Here is a 23,484-nt window from a genome sequence, read left to right as displayed (position 1 = left end):
AAGGATTATGGTGGGATTGTAACAGGTCACCTCCCCGGATCCAAAGTAAAGGGAGTTTCCCTAGGGTGTGACCTGCACCATCTTTTATCTCTCAAGAGATAAAAGGAAAGGGAAGCTAGCAGAGAGTGGGGGACCTCATACCACCAAGAAAGCAGCACCAGGAGCAGAGCAAGTTCTTTGGATCCGGGGTCCCTGTGCCTGAGAAGCTCCTCAACCAGGGAAAGATTGAGGACAAGGACCTTCCTCCAGGGCCGACAGAGAAAGACTTCCCCTGGATCTGATACCGTGAACTTGGGCTTGAAACCTTGGACTTGTAAAGTACTAGACTGTGAGAAAATAAATTTCTCTTTGTTAAAGCCATCCACTTGTGGTAATTCTGTTATGGCAGTGAGACAGATAGGGTTAGGTGAACAGATAGGGTGGCTGAACAAAAGAGCTTTTAAAAGATTATCATCTAGAAGTTAGGTAAACAGGAACCCACCCTGTCAACATGAGATACGATTGGGGCGGCCCTGAATTACTATCTCCTTCTTAGTTAAAAAAAAAAAAAAAAAATTTTTTTTTTTTTCTTCGTGTCTTTCTAGTCCCCTCCTCCTCTGCAGGCTCCTTACGCGCAGAGGAGCAGCGTGACCGCTGTTTGACCTTCCTTAGCCCTCTGAAGATGGCGATGTAGTGCCGAAGATCAAGTGGGCTTGTGCTATATCCCATAATAAGTGATGCCAAGGGCTGCTGAGAGGGCTCCATCTTGAATATCAGCGGGTTCCATCTTAGATTCCAGGTGCGCTCTCAACCTGATTAACATACACAGCCATTCTGAGAAGTACCCGCCCCTTGAAAGAAGCCCACTAAATATTCATTACTTTATTGTCTCCACCAAACCTATATAAGACCTACCCTTGCTTCCCTTTTCGAGTCAGTCTTTTGGAGAGGCTTAGATCCCCGCTGACTCCTTTTGCTTGACTCAAGCAAAATAAAGCTTGCTGAAGATAAAGTTTGTCTTTCGCGTGTATTCTTACTTGGAAAAAGACAAGGACCCTTTGTGTCAGATTGGCAATTGGTAGCAGCAGCACTAGATAACTAAGACAAGCAAAGAGAAACCACCCAGGGCAGTTTTCGTCTACTGAACTGAAACGCGTGCAGCTGTGCACACTATTACTGTTAGGACGTTATCGTTAGTCGTTTCTGAGTGGTAGAATTAAGGGTAATTTAAGTTCTCTTTGTTAAACAAGTCTGTATTTTCTACATTTGCTACTGTAACTAATACTTTTATAATTAAAAAAAATATATTTTTAAAAAAAGATCATTACTGGTAGGTTAGCCTGGGGACCTGGCCAACATTTAAACTTTGTCTTCTCTAGGCATATGCGCTCTAAGTTGTCAGCACCTGGATCTAGAAATGAGTCTTTTGTGCATGTTCTTCCTTTATGATCTGGGGGCTACTGGCTTCACAAGCACAGGGCAAGAACTCTCACAACCTCCATCTGCCATCCAGGCATCTCTCTGCCCAGTCACTCTACGAGAGGTTACAGAATACAATCTCCCTGCACATTCTGAATCATGATTCCTCTAGAAAGAAAACCACCAAGAGAGTTACCTCTTCCAGGGCCTCGTTTGCCTGATGTTGATCAATGCACTCTACCTACAGGGGCACAAGAGTACCAGTTCAGTAAACTGAGTCACTGTCACCATCACCATCATTATCATCATTACCACCACCACCGTCATCATCACCGTCATCACCACCACCACCACCATCACCACCATCTTTACCACCATCACCACCACCATCATCATTATCATCTCCACCACCATCACCATCATCATGATCATCACCATCATCATCATCACTGCCACCACCACCACCATCATCACCATCTCCACCATCATCACCACCACCATCACCATCATTACCACTACCACCTTCACCACCACCATTACCATCATCACCGTCTCCGCCATCATCCCCATCACCACCAGTACCACCACCACCACCATCACCATCTGCACCATCAGTATCACCACCACCACCACCACCATCTCCATCACCACCATCACCATCTCCATCAAAACCACCACCATCACCATCTCCATCACCACCACCAGCACCATCTCCACCACCACCATCTCCATCACCACCATCACCATCTGCACCATCAGTATCACCACCACCACCACCATCTCCAGCACCACCATCACCATCTCCATCACCACCACCACCACCACCACCACCATCTCCACCACCACCATCTCCATCACCACCACCACCATCTCCATCACCACCATCACCATCTCCATCAAAACCACCACCATCACCATCTCCATCACCACCACCACCACCATCTTCACCACCATCATCACCATCTCCACCACCACCACCATTACCATCTCCACCATCATTATCACCACATCACCATCTGCACCATCATTATCACCACCATCACCATCTCCATCATCACCACCACCACCACCATCATCACCGTCTCCACCATCACCACCACCACCACCACTGCCATGATCACCATGACTACCACCACCATCGTCACCACCTCCACCATCATCACCATGGAGCAGGAGGTGGGTAGGGACTTTGGGCCTGGCCACCTCAGGGACAAGGCTGCTGAGTTGCACAGAGAGGTGCCTGGCAGAGCAAAAGCTGTCCTTGCTATGAAGGAGGCTCTCCTACCTGCACAATCAGCCCCAAATCCCACTGTATCCCTGCCACCACTACAAAGTCACAGAGAATGAGGGCCCACCAAGGACTGGTCCCACACCACCTCTTCCACAAACCCCTTATGGCAGCTCTCTTCCCCTAGACCCTCTGTTTATCTGGACCAGCCTGTCTTGGACACACAAAGGGGTTCCCCCTGAGGTCTGTATCCCCCGTCTACCTGGCCAGCCCCAGTGAGTACTGCTGGGCCTGGCTCCCTTTTGGTCAAATTGCTGGCCCTGCACTGAGTGGCCTAAGTTCAAATGCTCTTGGATACTGTGTGATCTGGGCTGGTCTGGAGCTCCCCTGAGCCTCACTGTCCTTGGCTGTACAATGGGTCATTGCTCCAGCTCTGCATGGTTGATGGGAGACTGAATGAGATGGCGCTGCATGAAGCATGTGCTGAATAAGTTGTAGGTGTTTTTATTGTTGTTTGACTTAAGAAAGAACGTTCTTCTCCATCAAGGGGAGATTCCGAGCAGGAGGGGAAGCCTGGAGCCTCAGCCCACCTCACGCTACCCCAGCTGACCGTCTCCTTGATTACTAGTGGGGGCGGGGAGCTATAGCATCAGGAGGCCTATCTCTTACATGGGGTGGCAAACCCACGTTTTGTACCATCATAGCGACAGAAGCCTGCATGTTGCACTTGTCCCTCACCTTCTTTATCACGCGCTTTACTTTGGTGGCCTTTTCTTCCACCACCAGGTTCACCCCCAGGGCCCCAGGCTCCAGCTGGTGCAGAATCTACCAGAAAGGGAGAGGGAGGCTTTCAGGAAATGCACGCAGCTTTTCACTCTCCTAGGTGTGTCCACTCTGACGTCTTTTCGGACCCCTGTTGGGCGGGCTGAGCAAGGGTCTCCTCCCCACTTTGCAGACAAGGGAACACGGCCTGAGAAGCCCTAGTGCCATCAAAGGCAGAGCCATGTCCCTCACTTTGGGGCAATTCTGGAACTCTTTCCACCACCCCAAGCCCCTTCCCAATCTGCAGGGAAGACCAGTGGGCATTCAGGAGCCAGCCCTCCCTGTGGCAATGTGTCCCTACAGCCCCAACCTCCAGCATCCACCTCTGCCCTCAGCATCCACAGTCAAGTCACCGGCCCCATAAATGGCACAATCCTAGTGACAGCCATCCGTGTGCCCAACACCGTGCCAAGCTCTTTACAGCTGCCACCCTATGGGCTCAGCACCACGGCTGTCTCCATGTTTACACTGGAGGAAGCTGAGGCACGGGGACCTAGGCCCTTGCCTGAAGCTACAGAGTAAGACCACCTGGATTGGACTGGGACTCTGGGGCTTGACTCCAGAGCCTGTGCTTTGAGCCAAACCTGCAGAGAGATGTCTGCCCACCACGCCAGAAACTCTGCAGGGGGCAGGCCACGGGTAGGAGGTGTGCTCTGATGTTACTGGTCACTCTGAGACCCTGACGTTTATCAGAAGTTGGGGCAGGGGAATGCAGGGGGCAGTGTGGGCAATGGAACACCTGAGTCTAGGATCTCTCAGAGAGTCTTAGGGTTCTGTCACCCAGCTCCCGTGGGCTGCCTGAGTCTCCCTCAGGAAAGAACTGCAGAGAGCGGCTAGCCCAGTGGAAGCCACTGGGGCCTTGAGTGCAGAGCACTGTGAGAACTTCCTTGGGCTTAGGCCCGCTCACTGAGAATGCACCCATGTCTCAGATCAGGTCCACACTTTTTCTGGAAAAACAACTGCTTTCCGAATGATCTGGCCACCGAAACTCAGAGGACTGACCACTGGCTGACTCCCTGTGGTCCTCCACACACCAAGGAGAAACAGAGAAAAGACTGATCTTGTCAAGGATTTCATTTTACTTGGATCCGCAATCAACACCCAAGGAAAGAGCAGTCAAGAAATCAAAAGACACATCACACTGGGCAAATCTGCTGCAAAAGACCTCTTTAAAGTGTTGAAAAGCAAAGATGTCACCTTGAGGACTAAGGTGCACCTGACCCAAGCCATGGTGTTTTCAGTCGCCTCCTATGTATGTGAAAGCTGAACAATGAGTAAGGAAGAACGAAGAACTGACGCCTTTGAGTTGTGGTGTTGGCGAAGAATATTGAACATACCATGGACTGCCAAAAGACTGAATAAATCTGTCTCAGAAGAAGTACAATCAGGATGCTCCTTAGAAGCAAGGATGGTGAGACTACATTTCACATACTTTGGATGTTGTCAGGCGAGATCAATCCCTGGAGAAGGACATCATGCTTGCTAAAATAGAGGGTCAATAAAAAAAAAGGAAGACCATTAATGAGATGGACTGACAGACAGATTGAACCCAACAATGGGCTCAAACTTAGCAACAATTGTGAGGATGGCGCAGGAGCGGGTAGTGTTTTGTTATGTTGTACATAGGGTTGCTATGAGTCACAACTGGCTCAATGGCACCTAACAACTGATTATGTTAAAAAGCAAAAATGTCACCTTGAGAAGTAAGGTTCACCTGACCCAAGCCATGGTGTTTTCAATCACCTCATATGCTTGTGAAAGCTGGACAATGAATAAGGGAGATTGAAGAAAACTTGACACCTTTGAATTGTGGTGTTGGCAAAGAATATTGAATATGTCATGGACTGCCAAAAGACTGAACACATCTGTCGTGGAGAAAGTACAGCCAGAATGCTCCTTAGAAGCAAGGATGGTAAGAGTGTCTCACATACTTTGGACATGTTGTCAGGAGGGATCAGTCCCTGGAAAAGGACATCATGCTTGGTAAAGTGGAGGGTCAAAGAAAAAGAGCAAGAGCCTCAACAGGATGGATTGACACAGTGTCTGCAACAATGGGTTCAAGCATAACAACTGTGAGGATGGCGCCAGACTGGGCAGCGTTCTCTGTTGTACACAGGGTCGCGACTCGAGGGCACCTAACAGCTACAACAACTGATTATGAGCTCTGCCCCCATGGCCCCAGCACTTTATGGTCACTGAGCAAGAAGCATGGGGGAGGCTGTCCTCCTCCCTAAAATATTCAGAGTCAGAGCTGGAAAGTCCCTAAAGTTGATTTCATCCATCAACGCGTAACAACAACAAAGCATATCAGAGACGGGGAAACTGAGGCAAAGATCACCAGGAGGTCCCCGAGGTCACCCTGTGAGCTGGAGGCTACGGTACTGGCCTGGACGTGGGTCCCTTGCTTCCTATGGGCCGGCCTCGCCGCCGGCCGCCTCTCCGGTGCTGTGACCGTTACCCCAGGAGGGCTGGGGGTGCAGCACGAGGTCCTGGGCCCGGGCTCGCCCCAGGCCATCGCCCCACGTTGCCCTCGTCCTCCACACGAGGACAGCTCGGCACCTGGTACTTCTCCATACTATCTCCACGGGAGACTCCCGGCCTCACTCCCTCTCAGCCAAGCATTTGGGGTCCGCGCCGCGAGCCGGCCTTGGCCAGCTGACCCTCGACCGAGCATGCGCAGTAGGACCGCTCGTGAACACCACCTCCCCCGCCCCGCCCCGAGCGCCTGTGAGCCCTGGAGACACTCAGCCGGGGCAGGGTGTGTGTGTGCGTGTGTGTGCGTGTGTATCTGTGTGTGTGCGTGCGTGTCCGTCCCCAGGGACCTTCCATGCCCGAACTCTGTCCCTCCCGCTTCCTCAGGGCCCCAGAGCGTGAGGTGGGGGCGGCTGGGGGGGGGGGGCGGGCACGCGGCCCCTTTAAGGGCGGGGAGGCGGGGCGGGCGGACGGCGGCGCGCGGCCCCTTTAAGGGCGGGGAGGCGGGGCGGGCGGACGGCGGCGCGCGGCCCCTTTAAGGGCGGGGAGGCGGGGCGGGCGGACGGCGGCGCGCGGCCCCTTTAAGGGCGGGGAGGCGGGGCGGGCGGACGGTGGCGCGCGGCCCCTTTAAGGCTTGGCCTACGTGGCAGCTGCTGGAGCCGCCGCCGAGGACGAGCAGCGGGGCCGGCCGGGCACTTCCTGTGAAGGCCGTACGGGCGCGGGCCCCGAGCAGGCCGAGCGCCGAGCGAGCGAGCCAGCCAGCCCCCGAGCCTCCGCCGCCGCCATGGGCCAGAACGCCCTGATGGGCACGGCCGAGGACTTCGCCGACCAGGTGCGGCCTGCGCGGGCCCGGCCCGGTTCGATCGCCCGCCCGCCCCTTCCCAGGCCCGCGCCCCAGCCCGGCCGCCCCACCGGGCCCCCGCCCCAGGCCCCCTGCCCACCCGGGGCCCTGCCTCAGCCCGGCCGGCCACCGAGACGCCGCCCTAGGCCCCCTGCCCACCCAGGCCCCTTGCCCCAGCCCGGCGGCCCACCCAGGATCTTGCTCCAGGGCCCCTGCCTCTAGACGCCCGGAGTTGGCCTCCGGCCCCCACCCCAGGCTGGGGATGCCCCCTCACCCCATCCCGATCCCACCGGGGCCTTCGTGGCCTCTGCTCCCCCAGGGCATCCCGCCGGGGCTTAGCAGCTCCCTCTCCCGGCCTGGGACCCCAATCCGGCTCCAGGCCCAAGCTCTCCTGTGTTCCAGCCTTCCCCCGTCTTTGCCTCCCCAGGCTATGCTCTGGGTGTGTCCCCAGGGCCCCAGGCTCCGGCACCCAGCTTGTGTGAGCCCCGCTCCCCACCCTTTCAGCCCAGACTGGAAGATCCCTAGAATGGGGAGTGGAGGGTCTTCCCCTGGGCTCCCAAGAAGGCGCAGCAGTGCTGGAGGCGTTCGGGATTATGCCGTGGGGATGGGTGTAAGGGACAAGTCCGAGGTCCTTGGGAAGTGTCCTTTACGTGGTGAACCATTGGGTGATCCCTTCAGGGCTTCCCTTTAGTGGGTACTCTTAGGAGGCGGGCAGAGAGCTCCCATCATGAACGTGATTGGTCAGATTGGAGCTGGGGTGCTCTGGTATGAGCCCCAACTTTGGACAGTAGCAGCAGTTCCTCCTTTTTTCTTTCCTAGTTGTGGCTGGGCTCTTGGGGTCCCTTTGGCTCTCCTTGCGTCTTTCCCTCCTTATTTGGACTCTGCCCTGGGGCCACATCCAGTGGAGACCGGCATACAAACCTGGGAGGAGGGGAGGCCTGTCTTCCTGGTGTGTTTTTTTCCCCAGAAGTGTACAGGTGGCATTCTAAGCAACAGGGAAGCCCTTGAGTGGGCGGCTGAGTAATTGTTAAAAGCAGTCAGGAACCAGATGGATGGGATCAGACCCCCGGAAGGTGCAGGGCCCAGCTTCCACTTTCTTTCTAAGTTTGGCAAAAAAGAACCCGATGGCCATTTCATTTTTAGTTGTGTGTCTCTTACTTCTAAGAGGGTCCCGTTACGTCTACAGTTTTATTCCAGAAGGCAAATCCTGGTCTAGCCCAGTTACCCTTTTTGCCTCAGGGCACTTGGTGCCTTTGTGGCTTTGCCAGAATTAAAAGCAGCGGTGGTTTGATTTTTAATTTTTGTGGGGTAGTGTCGAGGTATCAAACTCAAGGCTAGACTCATTGGACGGCTTGTGTGCGTTTCTGCGATTTTTAAACAATGAAAATGAGCGTTTTTCTGATCTGTGACCGGCGATGGGGCTTTCCATCCAACCCCTTGAGGAATGTGTCCTCGTTATTGGGTTCTTGTGCACCCCTTTCCTGTCTGGGAAAGAAAGGTATACTAACTTGAGGAAATTGTGTTTCCAGAGGTCATGATTTTGTGATAAAGATAATGAAAACGCTGTGTTCTTTACAACAGCGATTCATATAGAATGCTCTCAACCAAGTAGGCCATTTTTGTCAGTTTTCATTGACATAATCTTACATGACCCAATTTTATTTCCTCAAGTAGCAGCACACTAAGAAGATGGCTCCTGTTAGAGAGGGAGCCGTGAGAGCCGTGCGCACTTGCTCTTCAGCCTGGAAAACACTGGTTTTGCAAGTGAATTTCATAACCCAGTCGAGAGAAAATGTCTCCCATCAAGCTGCTGCCAACCTGCAAATGACAGACTCTTCCTACTGAAAAAGTTCAGAATTGCTTTACCTAATCCTTTCTTGTGTTTCTCTCTGTGCTCTGTGGTTTTGTTTAAAATGAAAGAAGTCAAGTTTTGAAGCAGGAAAGTCTCAAGAGAGGGCCACATGGTGGCTCCGCACCAGGTTCTGGAGGAAAAGGCGAGGCCCTCCGAGGTTCTCTGGACTTGCCTTCACCTCAGCCCTGGAAGACAGCCCCGGTCTCTGACCTCTAGGCCAGGGCCGTGTGCATCAGGCTCTTCAGGCCTGGTGTTCCTCTCTGATGGGCAAGGCGCTGTTGTTGTAAAGGGTATAAAGGGACAGCGCCTGGGCCATCAGGTGGGTGGGCTACCTGCTGTTTGGCCTTGGTGGTGGCAGAGCATTTCAGTGTGAGCTTCCATGCCCCCGTGGGCATGAGCCTCTCCATCTACTGGTAGGCTGGGCGCAGGAGGAAGTGGGCAAGTATCAGGGTGCAAAGCCAGTGTCGGCTTTCTGTGGGCAGAGTGCGGGCCAGCTCTGATGGTGCTTTTGCTAGCCGTAGTATCAAAACAGCTACGTGTGATTAAGGGTATGACGAGGCTAGGCTTTTAAAATGAAAATGGTGGCATGTGAGAAGGATGGGGAAATGACATCAAGTCACCTGTCAGATCGGGTGAGGAGTCTATCTTTCCACCTTGCCTTCAGAAAACAAAAGCAAAAATGCAGGAACGGGATTTGACCCTAGAGTCTGGGCTCTGGGAGGAGACCTACAGAAGCTTTGTCTCCCAGACCCGAATGTCCCCCAGTAACGATGGTGATGGTGCTGGACCACTCACTGCGCACCAGCACGGGTCATTGTGCTTGTTACCTTGCGTAACCCTCTCGGCTGTATGAGGTGGGCTACAGGTCTCTGTCTTCAGATGAGGAGAACGGGGTCTGCTGTGGTCTCGTGCTTACACATGGTGGGGCTGACCTCCTCCCGACCTGGTCCTCCTGCATCCTCTCCTTAGGTCTGCAGGAGTGAGTCCCGTGGAGACAGCGGGCTGGCCAGTTCCAGCTGGTCAACTCCTCCCAGCCGAGCATCCCTTGTTTCTACCCCTGGCATGGAGCTCCTTGCCCCTGGCCATCAGGGCCAGTGTCCCCTTGCCCCCAGGAAGCCAGGCCCTGGAGAGACTGCTGAGATGTGCCCCCTCCATAAGCACAGGTGTTGCAGAGCCAGTGAGGCCAGGTCGTGAGGGGCTGAGGACGCCAGTGAACTCAGCCATCCAGGAGAATGTCGGTGCAGCTGCTACTCGTTGCCTGGTAGGCGGCCTGCAAAACGTCACTTGTGAACACGTTTCCAGCAGTAAATGGGCTGTCAGCACTCACCGGATTCTGCCTGATGGCTCATTGCCAGGGTAACGGAAAATAGCTCCGGCCTTCCTTGCCTGCGTGGCCTTTGGTATTTCTACCTGTCCTTCAGAGTGGCAGAGGCAGTCCTGGGAGACACCACCCCCCGCAGCTCACCTTGGCCTGGTCCAGATACCTGGCCAGTGAACACACAGCCCGTGGCCCTGCAGCCCTTGGTCCCTGCTGTGGGTGGGAGCTGTGACTGGCACTCTCTGCAGGTTTTCTTCTTGTTCTGGGCTCCTGGTCCCCCTCCTGCACGTAAAGGCGTGGGGGGACAGAGGGCAAAGAGTAGCTGACTCACCTCCACACTTGCTGATCTGGCAACAGGAGGGGAAAGGAAAGAAACCCCGAGAGCAGGTAGGGAAGCGGAGGCTGTGGTCAGCGTGGCTTCTCTCAGAAGACAGCGGCAGTGGCACTGTCTCCCACGCGAACCTGGTAGCTGCTCTTTCTGGCTGGGTGGTTCGTCATAGCATTGATTTTTAGGAAAGAGAATCAGGTCCTCCCTCCAGCTTTGGGCCTGGTGACACCCTTCCTGTGCGCTGTGGGATGGCCTGAACCCCCTGAGCGGCCCTTGTGGGGGGTTCTGAGCTGGGGTGAAGCGAGCGTGAGTCACTGGCACTTGAGCCAGGCCTGACTCAGCCATGAGCGGTAACGGCCACAGGTTCTAACCTCCGAGGACATGTCTGTTGGCCTTGGGTGGCCCTCGAGAAGGGCAACCCAGATCCTTGGTGGTCAAGGAAGGCTGACCTGCCTTTTCCTCATCCTCAGCATTCTCATTAACCAAGAATTGCAGACAGCAGCTTCCGTCCATTTCATGTTCTCTAAATACCCAGAGAAAACAGATTTTTGACATCATTTGGGAGCTGAATATGGTTGAGTGGTAATGGTCACCGTGTCCTCCCTGAGTTCTGCTGCAGGTCAGGTGCGTGTATGTCTCTCAACTTCCTCAGTCCTCTAGAATAACAGCCCCCTTTAAGTATGTCTCCGTCTTCCGCATTTCCTAAGTATCTGGGATGCTGGCATGCTTGGGACCGTGTCACACTAGGCTGTGAGGCTCTTGGGGATTGCTAGGGAAAGAAAGCCTGCCCCACAGAGGCCGATGAGCTCTGCACGTCGTCGTCTGCCAGGCTCTCCCTGGTGAGCAGGTGCCTCGCATTCCCATCAGGGCTCTCTCATGAGTGTCACGCTGTGGGTTTGCACCCGGTTTGCCAGGGCCCGATGCCGGCAGTGGCAGGAGCGCCTGCACTGCTGTTCCTGTGTCTGCAGTGTGTCCGGCTTGGCGGCCGAGTCTGCAGTCTTGGCTGTGCTGAGAGCTTGCTTTGGGCCTCTCACTAAAGTGGCATGATAGTGGTTAAGTAGCCTGGTCTGAACAGTTATGACCAGCAGGCGTGGAGGGAATCAGGTTAAAATGGGCTCTGATTTTATGTTAGTAAGTGTAGTTAGTTCTTTTCTTTTGGTCCCATCCAAACAGATGCTCGCCAGAGGGCAGTTTGTCAGGGAGGCTCTGGGTGGGCCTGACTTACAAAGCGGCCACCTTCCACCTAACCACAGCTGCCTCTGCTAGCTGGAGCTGCTGACGGCACAGCAGGTTCAAAGCGTGCGGTTACCTGCAGCAGGCACTTCCCTCAAAGTAGGGGCCAGTGTGTCTCCTCACTATGTCTGCCCCGGCAGGGCAGGCCAGGGTACCTCCCTGCAGGGCCGTTTCCCTCCGCAGCTCTCTGGGCCCCTAATCTCTTGACCCAGACACTCCAATTAAAGCTAGCAGAGTCATCAGGAGGCTTGAAATGCACCGCCGTCTCTCGTCGGGCAGAGCTGCAAATTAGACTGTCCGTGAGGCTTCTCTGAGCCCAGGGGGGCACGTCTGCTCAGCCCATCAGTGAGGCCAGGTAGATGGCCACCATCGCTCAGCTCTTGTTTCAGGAGTGAGTCAGACATCTGTGGGGTCTGTGTCTTCAGAGATGAGGTGTGACAGGCTACCTGTTCTCACCCCCCGGGGGCTCCCATCTCTAGTCTCGTTTAGAGGGCTGCTCAGCCCCAGTGTGGGCGTTGAGGGGAAAGCAGGCCTGTGTTGCTGCCAGAGCTCCTTGTAACAGGCCTTCTCGGAAAGTGATGGTGTTAGAACTGGGGTGAACCGGGGCCAGGTGGTGGTTTGTTTCTACATGGATGGGAGCATTTGGGACTTTGTTTATTTATTTTTAAATAAGGTCTTTCTCCCTCCCTTTTCCCTTCCCTGCGTATAGATTTCTAGACTAGTAAAAGTGGGAAAAAGGAGCCCTGGTGACACAGTGGTTAAGCACTCAGCTGCTAACCAACAGAGCAGTGGTTGGAACCCACCAGCTGCTCTACAGGAGAAAGATGTGGCAGTCTGCTTCCATAGAAATTACAGCCTTGGAAACCCTATGGGGCAGTTCTGCTGTGTCCTATAGAGTTGCTATGAGTCAGAATCAACGGGATGGCAGTGGGTTTTGTTTTGGTTTTTGATTTTAAAGTTGGAGTAGAACTGCCCCATAGGGTTTTCAAGGAGCAACTGGTGGATTTGAACTGCCGACCTGTTGGTTAGCAGCTGTAGCTCGCTGTAGCTCTTAACCACTGCCCCACCAGGGCTCCGGAAAGAATCTTAGCAACCATTAATCCAGCATCCTCACTTTGTACAAGGGTAACAGACGCACTCCAAAAGTAACTCAGCTTGTCCCGGCTACACAGCACACAGCTTGTCAGTGTCAGGCCAGGGTGTGGGCACAGGCTTCCGAGCCTCAGCCCGTGCTTCGGCTCCATATTGTTTTGTTGATGATCCAAGTGCCTGTCCATTTCACTGTGACCTCCGCCTTCTCTTAAGTGGGCAGTGAAGGCTGTGTAGATGTGTGCAGAATCAGCGCTTTGGGGCTCCAGCCCAGTGTGCTTGAACAAAGTGGACACCTGGCTTGTAATCACTCTCTCCATCAAGGTGAGCAGCCTGTGACCCTGATTGAGGGGTTTTTCTGTGCTGACCAAGCGATGTCTCCACTGATGGACTGAACGCCAGTCTAAACAGACTCCCACTAATTAACCGAACTGACCGCCTGGCAGCTCCCGAGGCTTTTAAGCAACTTTTCAAAATGTCATAAATGAAGAAATGTGGTTACATACCCTCCCAGCTCCAGAAGGGACAGTGTGGGACATTCATCTGACAGCCCTGTGGCATCTGCCCTTCAGACTCTGGCCTCCTGGCACGTCACATGGGTGGGTCCCCAGCCTTTCTCCTGAGTACCTGCCAGCTGTCAATACCTGCCAGCCAGAACTTGCTTCCTTTTGTGTCACAGTCTTGGCAGCCGGCAGACGACAGAGCTGTGGCATACCTGGGTGGCTCTGCACCCGGCATCTCTCTTTCCTAGTCGGCAGCATGACTGGCATCGCCCGCAAGGACAGGAAGCCGTGGATGCGTTTTCCTCTGACGTTGCCGGTGACGGCACACACTCGCTCTTCACTGCTGTTGAAGGAGTGCCTATCCTGTTTGTGTTTTTAATTTGCTTAGAGCTACACAGGGTTTATAGAAACCCCAGCACTTCCCAGCTGTGCAACGTGACATGCCCAGCATTTCAGTCTTGCCCGTAATTATAGCGCAGACACGCCATTGCCTAGTGGGGTCTGAAGCTTCCAGCAGGGAGTCTGTCCGGGGCTCGAGAGGCCGGCTCTAGTCCTGGCCTGCGTGCTCTCCTGAGCCTGGGTGTCCTTGTCCTGCTGAGTCTGGGGACGTGTGAATGTGAATGAGTACGTGTCCCACTCGGTCACCGCCTGGCCCTCCTGGCCTGGGCCGTGTCCCCTAAGAGGCTGTTGTCTCACAGGCGTGTGTTGCGCTCTCTTGTGTGTAGAGGGTACCGAGCATCAGCAGTGGCCACCCAGAGCCGGAGCTGGGACTGCTGCCTGTCACCCTGTTCCCTCAGGGCAGCCCTGGGGACTGCCGCTCCCCCCTCCCCATCCTTGTTCTGCCCACTTGTGAAGTGAGGGGCAGGGTTAATTTAGTGGTTCTCAGCTGGGGGCGATTTGCCCCCCAGGAGACATTTTTTAATGTCTTGGGACAGTTTTGGTTGTCACAAGGGGGTTGTTCCTGGCATCGGTGGGTGGAGGCCAGGGAGCTGCTGACCGTCCTACAACGCACAGGACAGCCCCCACCACAGGGAGTTACCCAGCCCAGATGCCAACAGCGTGGAGGCTGAGGAAGCGCGGACAAGGTGGTCTCTGAGGGTCTCTTCAGTGTATCTTTCTGTGATGTAGCTGTGAACGCCCTGACGGCAGGTGCGATCTCGTGCTTGTTCCGTGCTTGAAGGCCCCGTTGTCACTAAAGTGCCAGCCCGAGGAGGTGGGGGAGCCATAGTTAGGGGAGCGTGCCGGCTGGTGCCTTATGGGGTCTGAGCCTCGTGGGCTCAGGGGAGTCTCTCAGCCCCAGGACAGTGCCTGGATCGGCCACGTGCCCCACACACAGTGGTCTGAGAGTCACGAGGCTGCGGGGAGGTGCTGGCGTCCCAGAGCTCGGGTCCTCTGCGCTTCCTGCCGTGCTTCCGGGGCCCGCCCCGCCCCCGGCCTGCGAGCCCCTGACCCAGCTCTGCCTGCCCCGCCCCGCCCCGCCCCCGGCCTGCGAGCCCCTGACCCAGCTCTGCCTGCAGTTTCTCCGCGTCACTAAGCAGTACCTGCCGCACGTGGCGCGCCTCTGCCTCATCAGCACCTTCCTGGAGGACGGCATCCGCATGTGGTTCCAGTGGAGTGAGCAGCGCGACTACATCGACACCACCTGGAGCTGCGGCTACCTGCTGGCCTCCTCCTTCGTCTTCCTCAACCTGCTGGGGCAGCTGAGTAAGTGGCAGGCACACCTGCAGGGTGTGTGGCTTCGTCAGGGCGTTCTCTCCCGCACTGATGCAGCTCCCACAGTGGGTCCGCAGAGACGGGGAGATGTGTTGGAACTTGAGGGTCTCCAGGGGCAGGCCGGGCAGGGCTCTGCTCTACGGGTATCTGGGTGGGTCCTGGGCGAGCAGCTTTGGGGCTTGCCAAAGGTGTAGGACACAGCCCTGCCCTTAGGGACCCAAAGCAGGCGCTGGGCCCTGAGGGCTCGGAGGCCGGTGGAAGAGCTGGGGCAGAGTCAGGGATCTAGAAAGGAGCAGGACTTAGGTAGGCATCTAGAAAGGAGGAGCAGGACTTAGGTAGGCATCTAGAAAGGAGGAGCAGGACTTAGGTAGGCATCTAGAAAGGAGGAGCAGGACTTAGGTAGGCATCTAGAAAGGAGGAGCAGGACTTAGGTAGGCATCTAGAAAGGAGGAGCAGGACTTAGGTAGGCATCTAGAAAGGAGGAGCAGGACTTAGGTAGGCATCTAGAAAGGAGGAGCAGGACTTGGGGAAGGAAGCAGGGGATGTGGCAGGCCAGAATGAGGTGCATGCTGGCGCCAGTGCCTCCCTCTGCTCTGACAGACCATTTTCTGGTAGCTTCCCACCCTTTCAATTACGGGGTGAGAAAGGGACTTTTTGTTCTAGGATGCTGCTGTTTGCTGGGGTGGTGGTTGGGCTGCAGCTGCACCGGGGCCAGGGGATTCACCCAGGGCCCTGCCCCTTGCCCTCTCCTTCCCAGCTGGCTGTGTCCTGGTGCTGAGCAGGAACTTCGTGCAGTATGCCTGCTTCGGACTCTTCGGGATCATAGCCTTGCAGGTAAGCAGCCTATCACTTTGGTCTCCTTTTCCGTTACCTGGCTGGAGCAGAGCTGCTGAAAGGCCTGCGAGGGGTCATCCTCCTTAAGCCCTCTGCCTGGAGCCCTTTCCTCTCAGGGGAGGTGGTCCGTTTGCCTCAGCGTCGGCTGAGGGCAGCCTGACGACCAGCCCGGCGGGCGAGCCGGCCTCGGATAGGTCCCGGGTGTGGGGGCGCCAGCTGTGTACATGGCCTGCCCACCTTCTGCCACCTCCCCAAGTTCCCTCTGACAAAGGAAAGACAGGGGGCTGGTTTTCAGCCAGGACCCTATTTTGTTATCACGCCACTTCATAGAGAAGAGTAACTAGTTGTTCAGTGTAAAATTTTTAAAATATCTTAACCCAGATTAGTGGTTCCAGAATCACCCCGTTCTCCAGAATGTTGTAGGCATAGCTCTGATGAGCAAAGAGGCCCAGAGCCCACACGCCACACTTTCTGAGAAACACCGAACCCGGGTGTTGAACTTAGGGCTGTCCTCAGTGCCTAGAGACAGCTTTATAGGTTTTCTAAACCTTCTCACTTACATTAGGAAACTTGCCTGGTACTATTAGTTCTGTAGAGGTAGAAATGCGTTTGAAAATGCTGAGACTTCTCTCTCTCTCTTCTCCATTCCCGCAGACAGTTGCCTACAGCATCTTATGGGACTTGAAATTCTTAATGAGGTAGGTGCCCCGGGTGGCGGGCTCTGGTACTTTCCTCACGACTCTGGTCTCAGTGCCGTTGCTTGGAGGAGAGCTGCTTTGGGTCCGTGCTGAGCCTGTGGGGAACAGCCTGTCCAGTGGGTGCGGGCCCTTTTTACCGCATCCATGCCCCAGAGTTAACTAATAACACTGAAATCACTCACCACCACCCAGCTGGTCAGCGGTGTGGCCAAGGCTGGAGCCTGGTTCCCAGGATGTTTAAGCTGCCTGTCGCCATTCAAGTGTAAGTTACGTCAGATCTTTAGTTGTATAAGATATCAAGTCCAAGCTTGGCTCAGAAAGTAAATAATATCACCTGTGAGTACTATGCTCCTTTAAATAATCACCTAAATGAAAGCAAACAGTAAACTGTTTCCCTAGACCAAAGACAAGTAGGTAAGGTGGGGCAGGGAAGCTAGATTAAGGGAAATAGAACCACCAGAATGGGAATGAGACAGCGGATACGTTGCGAAAAATGTATCCACGTCAGTGAATATATGTATACCAAAACCAAACCAAACCCCGTGCGGTCAAGTCAATTCTGACTCATAGCGACCCTATAGGACAGAGTAGAGCTGCCCCATAGAGTTTCCAAGGAGCGCCTGGTGGATTCGAACTGCCCACCCTCTGGTTAGCAGCCACAGCACTTACCCACTACGTCACCAGGGTTTCCAAATGTATGTTATAGAAATTATTAAATGAGAACCTAATTTGCTGTATAAACTTACCAAAAACACAATAAAATATTAAAAATAAAGATTTCAAGTCCACATTCTGCTGGTGTCCTGCTTAGCAGGTTGTTTGGTGGTCACTTAGTGTCTCCTGAGCGCTGGCCCATAGCCTGGCACTTTTGTTCCTAGGAACCTGGCCCTGGGAGGAGGCCTGCTGCTGCTCCTGGCGGAGTCACGGTCGGAAGGGAAGAGCATGTTTGCCGGTGTCCCCACCATGCGGGAGAGCTCCCCCAAACAGTACATGCAGCTGGGGGGCAGAGTCCTGCTGGTCTTGATGTTCATGACCCTCCTCCACTTTGACGTCAGCTTCTTCTCTGTGAGTATTTCCGCTGCCCAGACCTCCCGGCTCTTGTCATAGACAAGCACGCTGCTCTCTGCATACGGCCCTCCCCACGCCACCACTTCTCTGGTTGTGTGCTGAGCACAGCCGAGGGGAAGCCACAGCAGCACCTGTCCCAGCACCTGTTTGGAACGAGGTGGTTCAAAGGAAGCACCCCTTTGATCCTATTAAAGCAGACAAAACACCACCAGGCTCACAGGCCAGAGAAGGTGCCATTCCAGTAAGCCAAGTCGGGTCCACCTGGCCCTGCTGGGGTCCCACTGCCCAGCGCCCTTGTCCTGGGGCTGCTGACCAGGGTCCCTGAGGCTGCCCCCTATGCTCTGCTTGCTTTCACTCAGCAACCTTAGTTGAGTCCCTTTTGCCTGCAGGTGTTGGGGTCACAGAGAGGGCAGACCCTGTTCTTTCCCAGGAGCTTGCAGAGCAGGGACAGGCCTGAGAGGTGGGTGGGGCAGGCCTGAGAGGCGTCTGAGCCCCACAGGGCAGCTACCAGAAGGGTCCCCAGGGACTGGGGTAGAGGGGGAGGCTGTTTCCAGCTGGGATAACTGGGTGGGCAAGGACTTGGGGATTTAGTTGTGGCTTCGGGATCTACCATGTAGGTACTTGTACTTACCTCGGTAAATCACAGCCTGCTAACTGGAGACTTTCTTTAATCGTCTCCAAGCCCTTCGTGCGTCAGGGCCAGTGTCGCTTTATCTGTGGCCCAACTCCCCTGCCCCATTCCTCCGCTCTTATTTCTCCACTCTCCGTTCCAGCTCTTATTTCCTGTGTCTTCTGGCTTAAGTGGCTACCTTCTAGCAGAGCCTGGCACAGATACTGCAGTGACACGGAGCGCTCGGGGCTTGTCGCTTGTAAACCCTGATCTGCCTCCCTCTCTCCTTCCCCCGTTTCGTAACGTCTCACTTTGTGACCAACGCAGATCCTGCAGAACGTGGTCGGCACAGCCCTGATCATCTTAGTGGCCGTTGGCTTTAAAACCAAGCTGGCGGCTTTGACTCTCGTCGTCTGGCTCTTTGCCATCAACGTGTATTTCAACGCCTTCTGGACCGTTCCAGTCTATAAGCCCATGCACGACTTCCTGAAGTACGACTTTTTCCAGACCATGTCCGTGATCGGAGGCTTGCTCCTGGTGGTGGCTCTGGGCCCTGGGGGCGTCTCCATGGACGAGAAGAAGAAGGAGTGGTAACAGGCCCCGTCCCTGCCCGGCTGCGGCCCGCGGTTGGCGAGGACTGCCCGGGGTGGATTCGACGAGACTGCCAGCGTTCATGTATCCTCTTCCCCCCCTCCCTTGGTAAAGGCACAGATGTTTTGAGAACTCATTTGCAGAGACACCTGAAAATTGACGGCTAAAGCTGCCTTGGAACCACAATTTGGTATCTGAGTATTCAGTGCTGGCCAGACCGTTAGGCCCCCGCAGCCCAGGCCACACTGGGTGGGCAGCCCGGCTGCTTGTGGCCCCTCAGTCCGATTTTTGTGTTTGTTTCCTTTTTGGGGGGGGTGGGTAGGGAGGCCTTCAAGCTGTACTGTGAGCAGATACATTTGTGTATCATTCAAAGTGGTCTCCCTCTTATTATTTTTAAAGTTTACATTCTTAGCTAAAACTACTAAATGATTTGGGGTGGCCTGGCCAGACATTACACACGCTGTTAAACTCCCTGGTTTGAAATCATACCGGGTGGCTTCAAGGTGGTTTCTGCCCCTCATTGTAATATTTTATAGGACAGTACCAAATTTAGAGAGACCCAGAACCCAGAGAGGTGATGCAGTATTAAAGGGGCGACTGGAGCTGTTGCTTACGGTGAAAGTCCCCAATCAGAAGGTCAGCTTGGCTTGGCTTAAAGGTTTCTACTGTGTGATACCCCTGTCAGGAGAGTAGCTGCGGGAAGAGCCATGGGGTCGGGCATCCTGAGCCAGAGGCTGCACTCAGGAAGGCTGGCCAGGGCACCACACACTTCGTGGGCCTGCCAGCGGCGCCACCCTACTGGTCAGCCTGCAGCCTCCTGTCTGGCCAGCCTGAAGAGGGGACAGCTGCCGCAGGGAAGCACAGCGACAGCAGACTCCAGGACCCATGGGCTCATTACCTCGCACTTGACCTTTCCACAGAGTGAGCTCTGAAATTCACAGGTGCTGACTTGGTAATAGCACCTGCTTGCCCACCTTCCCGGCTGAGGGTTGTCTCCAGCTGTGGCTCACACTCTCAGGCGGCCCTGACTGACCATTCTTATGAGGCCGTTGCTTGCTCAGATTCTGTTTTTTGCTATGCTGAATGCAGCCAAAATTATTTTCTACAATTTGTGATGCCTTATCGATTTGATCTTAATCTTCTAAAAGTTTTCTAACATTGCCTTATACTGTGTTTCTCTTCTTGGGGGTATTCTCACTTGATGTGGATCCTCCTGGGGGGCTGGTGGACAGGGTGAGGCTGACCAAGGTACAGAGCCTGGTGCTGGGGGTAAGGCAGCTGCTCACGCCAGACTTGGGGATGGAGTCCCTTGAAGGCCCATCTGAAGCCCTAACCTGTCCTCAAGCTAGGTGTGCAAGACTTAGACCTGCCCCTAGCACTGGCTCTGGGCCCAGTCTTGAGCCAGGGGAAGAGGGGCTGCAGACTTTTGCCCACCAGAGCTTAGAGCCACCCCACACCCACCTCACCCAGGTGGGGTGACAGGTGCCCTCTCTAGCCTCCCCGCCGCGTGCCCCAGCCAGTGGAGGCTCATCCCAGGATGCCTCCAAGCCTCCCCACAAGTCTGCTGTGCTCCCCGGCTTAGGTGAAGTGGTGGCTGGGGGCAGAGCAGCTCTGTCTATGTTGCCACTCAGATGCCCCTGTGGAGAGAGGGACTCTACCACAGCATCTCAACATCAGGGCCATGTCTTGGTCCACACGGGAAGACCACCCATCAAATGACACTGGCCAAGCCAGTCTCTGGCCATTTTTTGGTAGGGTGATGGGTCCTCCTTGGCCCTGTGCTTGAAGACTTGTTTGTGGAAAGCAGGACTGCCCCGAGCGAAGCAGGCCAAGTGGCGCCATCGCTGCATTCCACACCAGTGCCTGGGCTGTGGCTGTTCCTGTCTCCCCTGGCCCTGAGCGGGCTGGTGCTGGGGACATACCATCTACCAACTGGTTATGGCAAAACAACTTCTGAAAACTTTTTTGCTTTACATGGGAAACAGGTATAAATCTCATTTTATGCTGTGTTTTATATCTTAGTTGTGTTTGAAAACATTTTGATTTTTGGAAACATATCAAAATAAATGGCATTTGTTGTATGCAGTGTAACGATCTGGTCCTCGAGCCCACACGGGGTCCCATCTGGCCACACTGTTGTCAGCTAGGCTAGTTCCCCTCCAGGACACTTAGGATGCTTCCCTCCGAGGACGACAGCCTCCTGGGGTGGGGGCGGGACTCCTCCATCTTGGCCCTGCCTCGAGGGCAGCAAGGGTGGGTGGGGAGGGCACACAACACTGGGTAGCCAGAAGCAGGAAGACAGGGAGGTGCCTCAGGGATTTCTCTGGAAATTATGGAGATGTGCGTTTTCCCAGCACTTCATCAGCCCAACTGCTTCTTTGAGCTAAAGCTCTTGGGTCTGCAGTGGTGACTCTTCACCTTTTTCTTCAGTGAGCCCAGCTGCTTCTGTGGCACAAACAGAATCCCAGTTATGAGGGCCTCTCTGATCTGGGGATGGAGCTCCATGAATCTCTGTGATTCGGGCTCTTTACCCTACCACACCCCACACACATCCAGAGGTGCTGCTCTGAAACTCCCCACCAGCTGTCCTGCTCCACTGTGTGTGGCTGCCAGTCAGAGAGTCCCCATGGAGCATCCTAAAGGGCCACGCTCAGCATTTCACAGATTTGCAGAAAGACCTGCAACTTCTCTAGCCCACGATCCTGTTTATCTACCAAGATCTTCATTGTCGAGCCTACTGCAGAGATAAAGGATGGTACCTAGTGATTAAACACCTTCTCAGGTTTCCTGGGTAGCACAAACAGTGAAATGTATTTGGCTGCTAACTAAAAGGGTGGAGATTAATGTCCACCAGAGGCATCTTGGAAGAAAGGCCCGGTGATCTACTTCCAAGAAATCAGCCATTGAAAACCCTGTGGAGCACAGTTCCACTCTGACACACACACGAGGGCGCCATGAGTTGGAATTGGCTCCATGGCAATGGGTTTGGTTTTTCTTCCCAGGTAACTTTTCCAAAATGATAAAAACAAAAAAACCCTGTAACTCAGTTCACTAGTCTCAGACCAGCGGTTTTCAAGCCGTTCTGTGGAGCCAAGGCACCCAAGCAGCTACAACCAGGAAGCAAGTGGGAGGCCAGCCCATCCCCCCCAGTCAGAGCAGTCCCAGCTCGCTTTCATTTATATGTTGGCTTGTAATTTCACGTGTGGAAAAGATCCTATATTTTTAAAAACAATTTGAAAACTGCTAGCGGCAGCTGTTGCGCTAGCGGCCCTGGGAGTTGGGTAGAGCAGCTCACCTTCCCGCGCTTCCGGACCAGCACCTGGGTGGTGGCCACCCCCTCCCCTCTGCTCCCGTCGTCCTCTCTCGGGGGCTGCACTGCATCATCCTCGTTGCTGTCAGTGCTGCCCCCACTTTCAGCCCCTCCTAGGTCCTTTCTGGTAAACAGCTCAGCTGGAAGGAGTAGGGAACCGGCTGAAGCTCAGGCTTCTAAAGGCGTTAAGAGGCGAGCGGGCAGCCAGGGAGGATGACACGCAGTGGGAGGGATGACAGCCAGAGCCACTGACTATGGTGGGCAATGGGAGCGTGGACAGCCTCGGAGTCCAGAACTCACAGCACAGCAAAGCACAAGGGTGGAGAGCAGGCCGTGCGTGGGTCTGGAGGAGGGCGTGCCTGCTTACGTGGGTACAGGTCTGTCATGCTGTCGTCACTCTGGGCTCCTCCCTCATCACTGGACGCAGGCTCCCAGAAGTCTCCCGTTCCGCCAGGCGGCCTGCCACCGTCCTGGTCTTCCCGCCGCCGCCTCCTCTGCAGCAGGCAGGCCGGGACGTACTCCACCCCATGCAACTGGCATTCCTCATCTGGGGGAAACAGGCCTGTTAGCACACACAGCCCTTGCGCTCTGAGCCGACCCATGATGCTGCTCAGCCAGGGCCCCAGACCCCCACCCCATAGCAGCGGGTCCATGCCACCAGCCCAGCTCCCACCAGGCATGGAGAGGGGATGGGAAGCATGGACTGTGGCCAAGGGGCAAGAAGAGGGTGCAGGTCTACCGGCCGCCACCTTCCCTTCCTCTGGTTCCAGCCAGGCTACAACACGCCGTGGCTGGGGGTGTGCTGAGCAGCCCGAGGGCCAGATGAGCCAGGCCCAGGTAGGGCTGGCATGCGGCTCTCAATGCAGCTCGGCCTGGACGTGACGCCAGCTTGTCACCAGCCCATCACCTGCAGCCTGGTTGGAGTCTTCTCTCAGGCATGGTGGCCCAGAACCCCACCCTAAATGGGTGGCTCAGTCAGTGGAACTGGGCTGCCTGGCCCTTGCCAACCTTAGGCTTTGAACAGAGGATCTGCGAGTCACCGGTCTCCTCACACGCTGACAGCCCAGGGAAGCTGAACAGCCGGCGTGGGGAGGAGGCTCTTTGATTCAGGAAGGGTGTGGGGACCAGGCTGCTGTGTCCTCAACATGGGGAAGTCCCTCTGCGCCTTCCCACAGCCCCCAGTCCATGCCTCTCAGCAACTGCAGCCCTGGGACAGGAGCTGGAGCACCCCCGCTTGCTTAAGACCCAGCGGTGCACCCACCATGTGCACTCCTGGCTGTGGCCCCACAACTCTAGGGCCTGCCCCTCCAACCTTCCCCACCCCTTGCACGCTGGTACAGCTGCTGGCACAGCCACACTCTCTGTGCCTCAGAACTTGCACAGACCCCCTCTTCTCTCTGTGACCCCCACTCCTCACATCCCTCCAGCCTCAACCTGGAGAGAGACCCACGGAGAGCCCCCCCAGCCCTTCCGTTCAGGGCCGGCCCTCTGGTTGGTCACTCCCTTGGCAGTGTCTCCTGTGCTGGCTGAACCACGCTGGCAAGTGCTTCTGAGTCAACTTCTTGCCCTGCATCCA

At 55.2% G+C, this 23,484-nt stretch overlaps 3 protein-coding genes across 3 annotated transcripts in view; 1 reads left to right on the top strand and 2 right to left on the bottom strand.

The window, feature by feature from the left end:
* Positions 1-6,706, bottom strand: part of STKLD1 (serine/threonine kinase like domain containing 1) — a 44,133-nt gene extending 37,427 nt beyond the window's left edge. The window contains exons 1-5 of the mRNA XM_064290863.1: positions 6,564-6,706; positions 6,300-6,453; positions 6,008-6,055; positions 3,365-3,451; positions 1,595-1,639 (exon numbers count right to left, since the gene is read on the bottom strand). Of these exons, the coding sequence (XP_064146933.1) occupies positions 1,595-1,639; positions 3,365-3,451; positions 6,008-6,055; positions 6,300-6,453; positions 6,564-6,706 (477 nt within the window). The remainder of the gene's footprint in view (positions 1-1,594; positions 1,640-3,364; positions 3,452-6,007; positions 6,056-6,299; positions 6,454-6,563) is intronic.
* On the top strand, positions 6,618-20,679 carry SURF4 (surfeit 4). Its single transcript, XM_064290598.1, has 6 exons — positions 6,618-6,752; positions 14,602-14,788; positions 15,555-15,631; positions 16,286-16,329; positions 17,208-17,394; positions 18,335-20,679. The coding sequence occupies exons 1-6, from the start codon at positions 6,705-6,707 to the stop codon at positions 18,599-18,601; spliced, it is 810 nt and encodes a 269-aa protein (XP_064146668.1). The 5' UTR covers positions 6,618-6,704; the 3' UTR covers positions 18,602-20,679.
* Positions 17,207-23,484, bottom strand: part of SURF2 (surfeit 2) — a 7,666-nt gene continuing 1,388 nt past the window's right edge. Inside the window, exons 4-6 of the mRNA XM_064290601.1 lie at positions 22,276-22,455; positions 21,894-22,048; positions 17,207-21,043 (exon numbers count right to left, since the gene is read on the bottom strand). Coding sequence (XP_064146671.1) covers positions 20,960-21,043; positions 21,894-22,048; positions 22,276-22,455 — 419 coding nt within the window. The 3' untranslated portion in view covers positions 17,207-20,959. The remainder of the gene's footprint in view (positions 21,044-21,893; positions 22,049-22,275; positions 22,456-23,484) is intronic.

Source organism: Loxodonta africana, chromosome 9 (assembly GCF_030014295.1).
Source record: "Loxodonta africana isolate mLoxAfr1 chromosome 9, mLoxAfr1.hap2, whole genome shotgun sequence".
Classification (NCBI taxonomy): Eukaryota; Metazoa; Chordata; class Mammalia; order Proboscidea; family Elephantidae; genus Loxodonta; species Loxodonta africana.
The sequence above is the reverse complement of the archived record's forward strand: the minus strand, read 5'-3'. Positions and strand labels throughout refer to the sequence as shown.

Coding starts and splice junctions, on each gene's coding strand:
- SURF4 (XM_064290598.1), top strand. CDS start 6,705: ATGGGCCAGAACGCCCTGATGGGCACGGCCGAGGACTTCGCCGACCAG. Junction 14,789..15,554: donor CAACCTGCTGGGGCAGCTGA/GTAAGTGGCAGG, acceptor TCTCCTTCCCAG/CTGGCTGTGTCCTGGTGCTG. Junction 17,395..18,334: donor TTGACGTCAGCTTCTTCTCT/GTGAGTATTTCC, acceptor TGACCAACGCAG/ATCCTGCAGAACGTGGTCGG.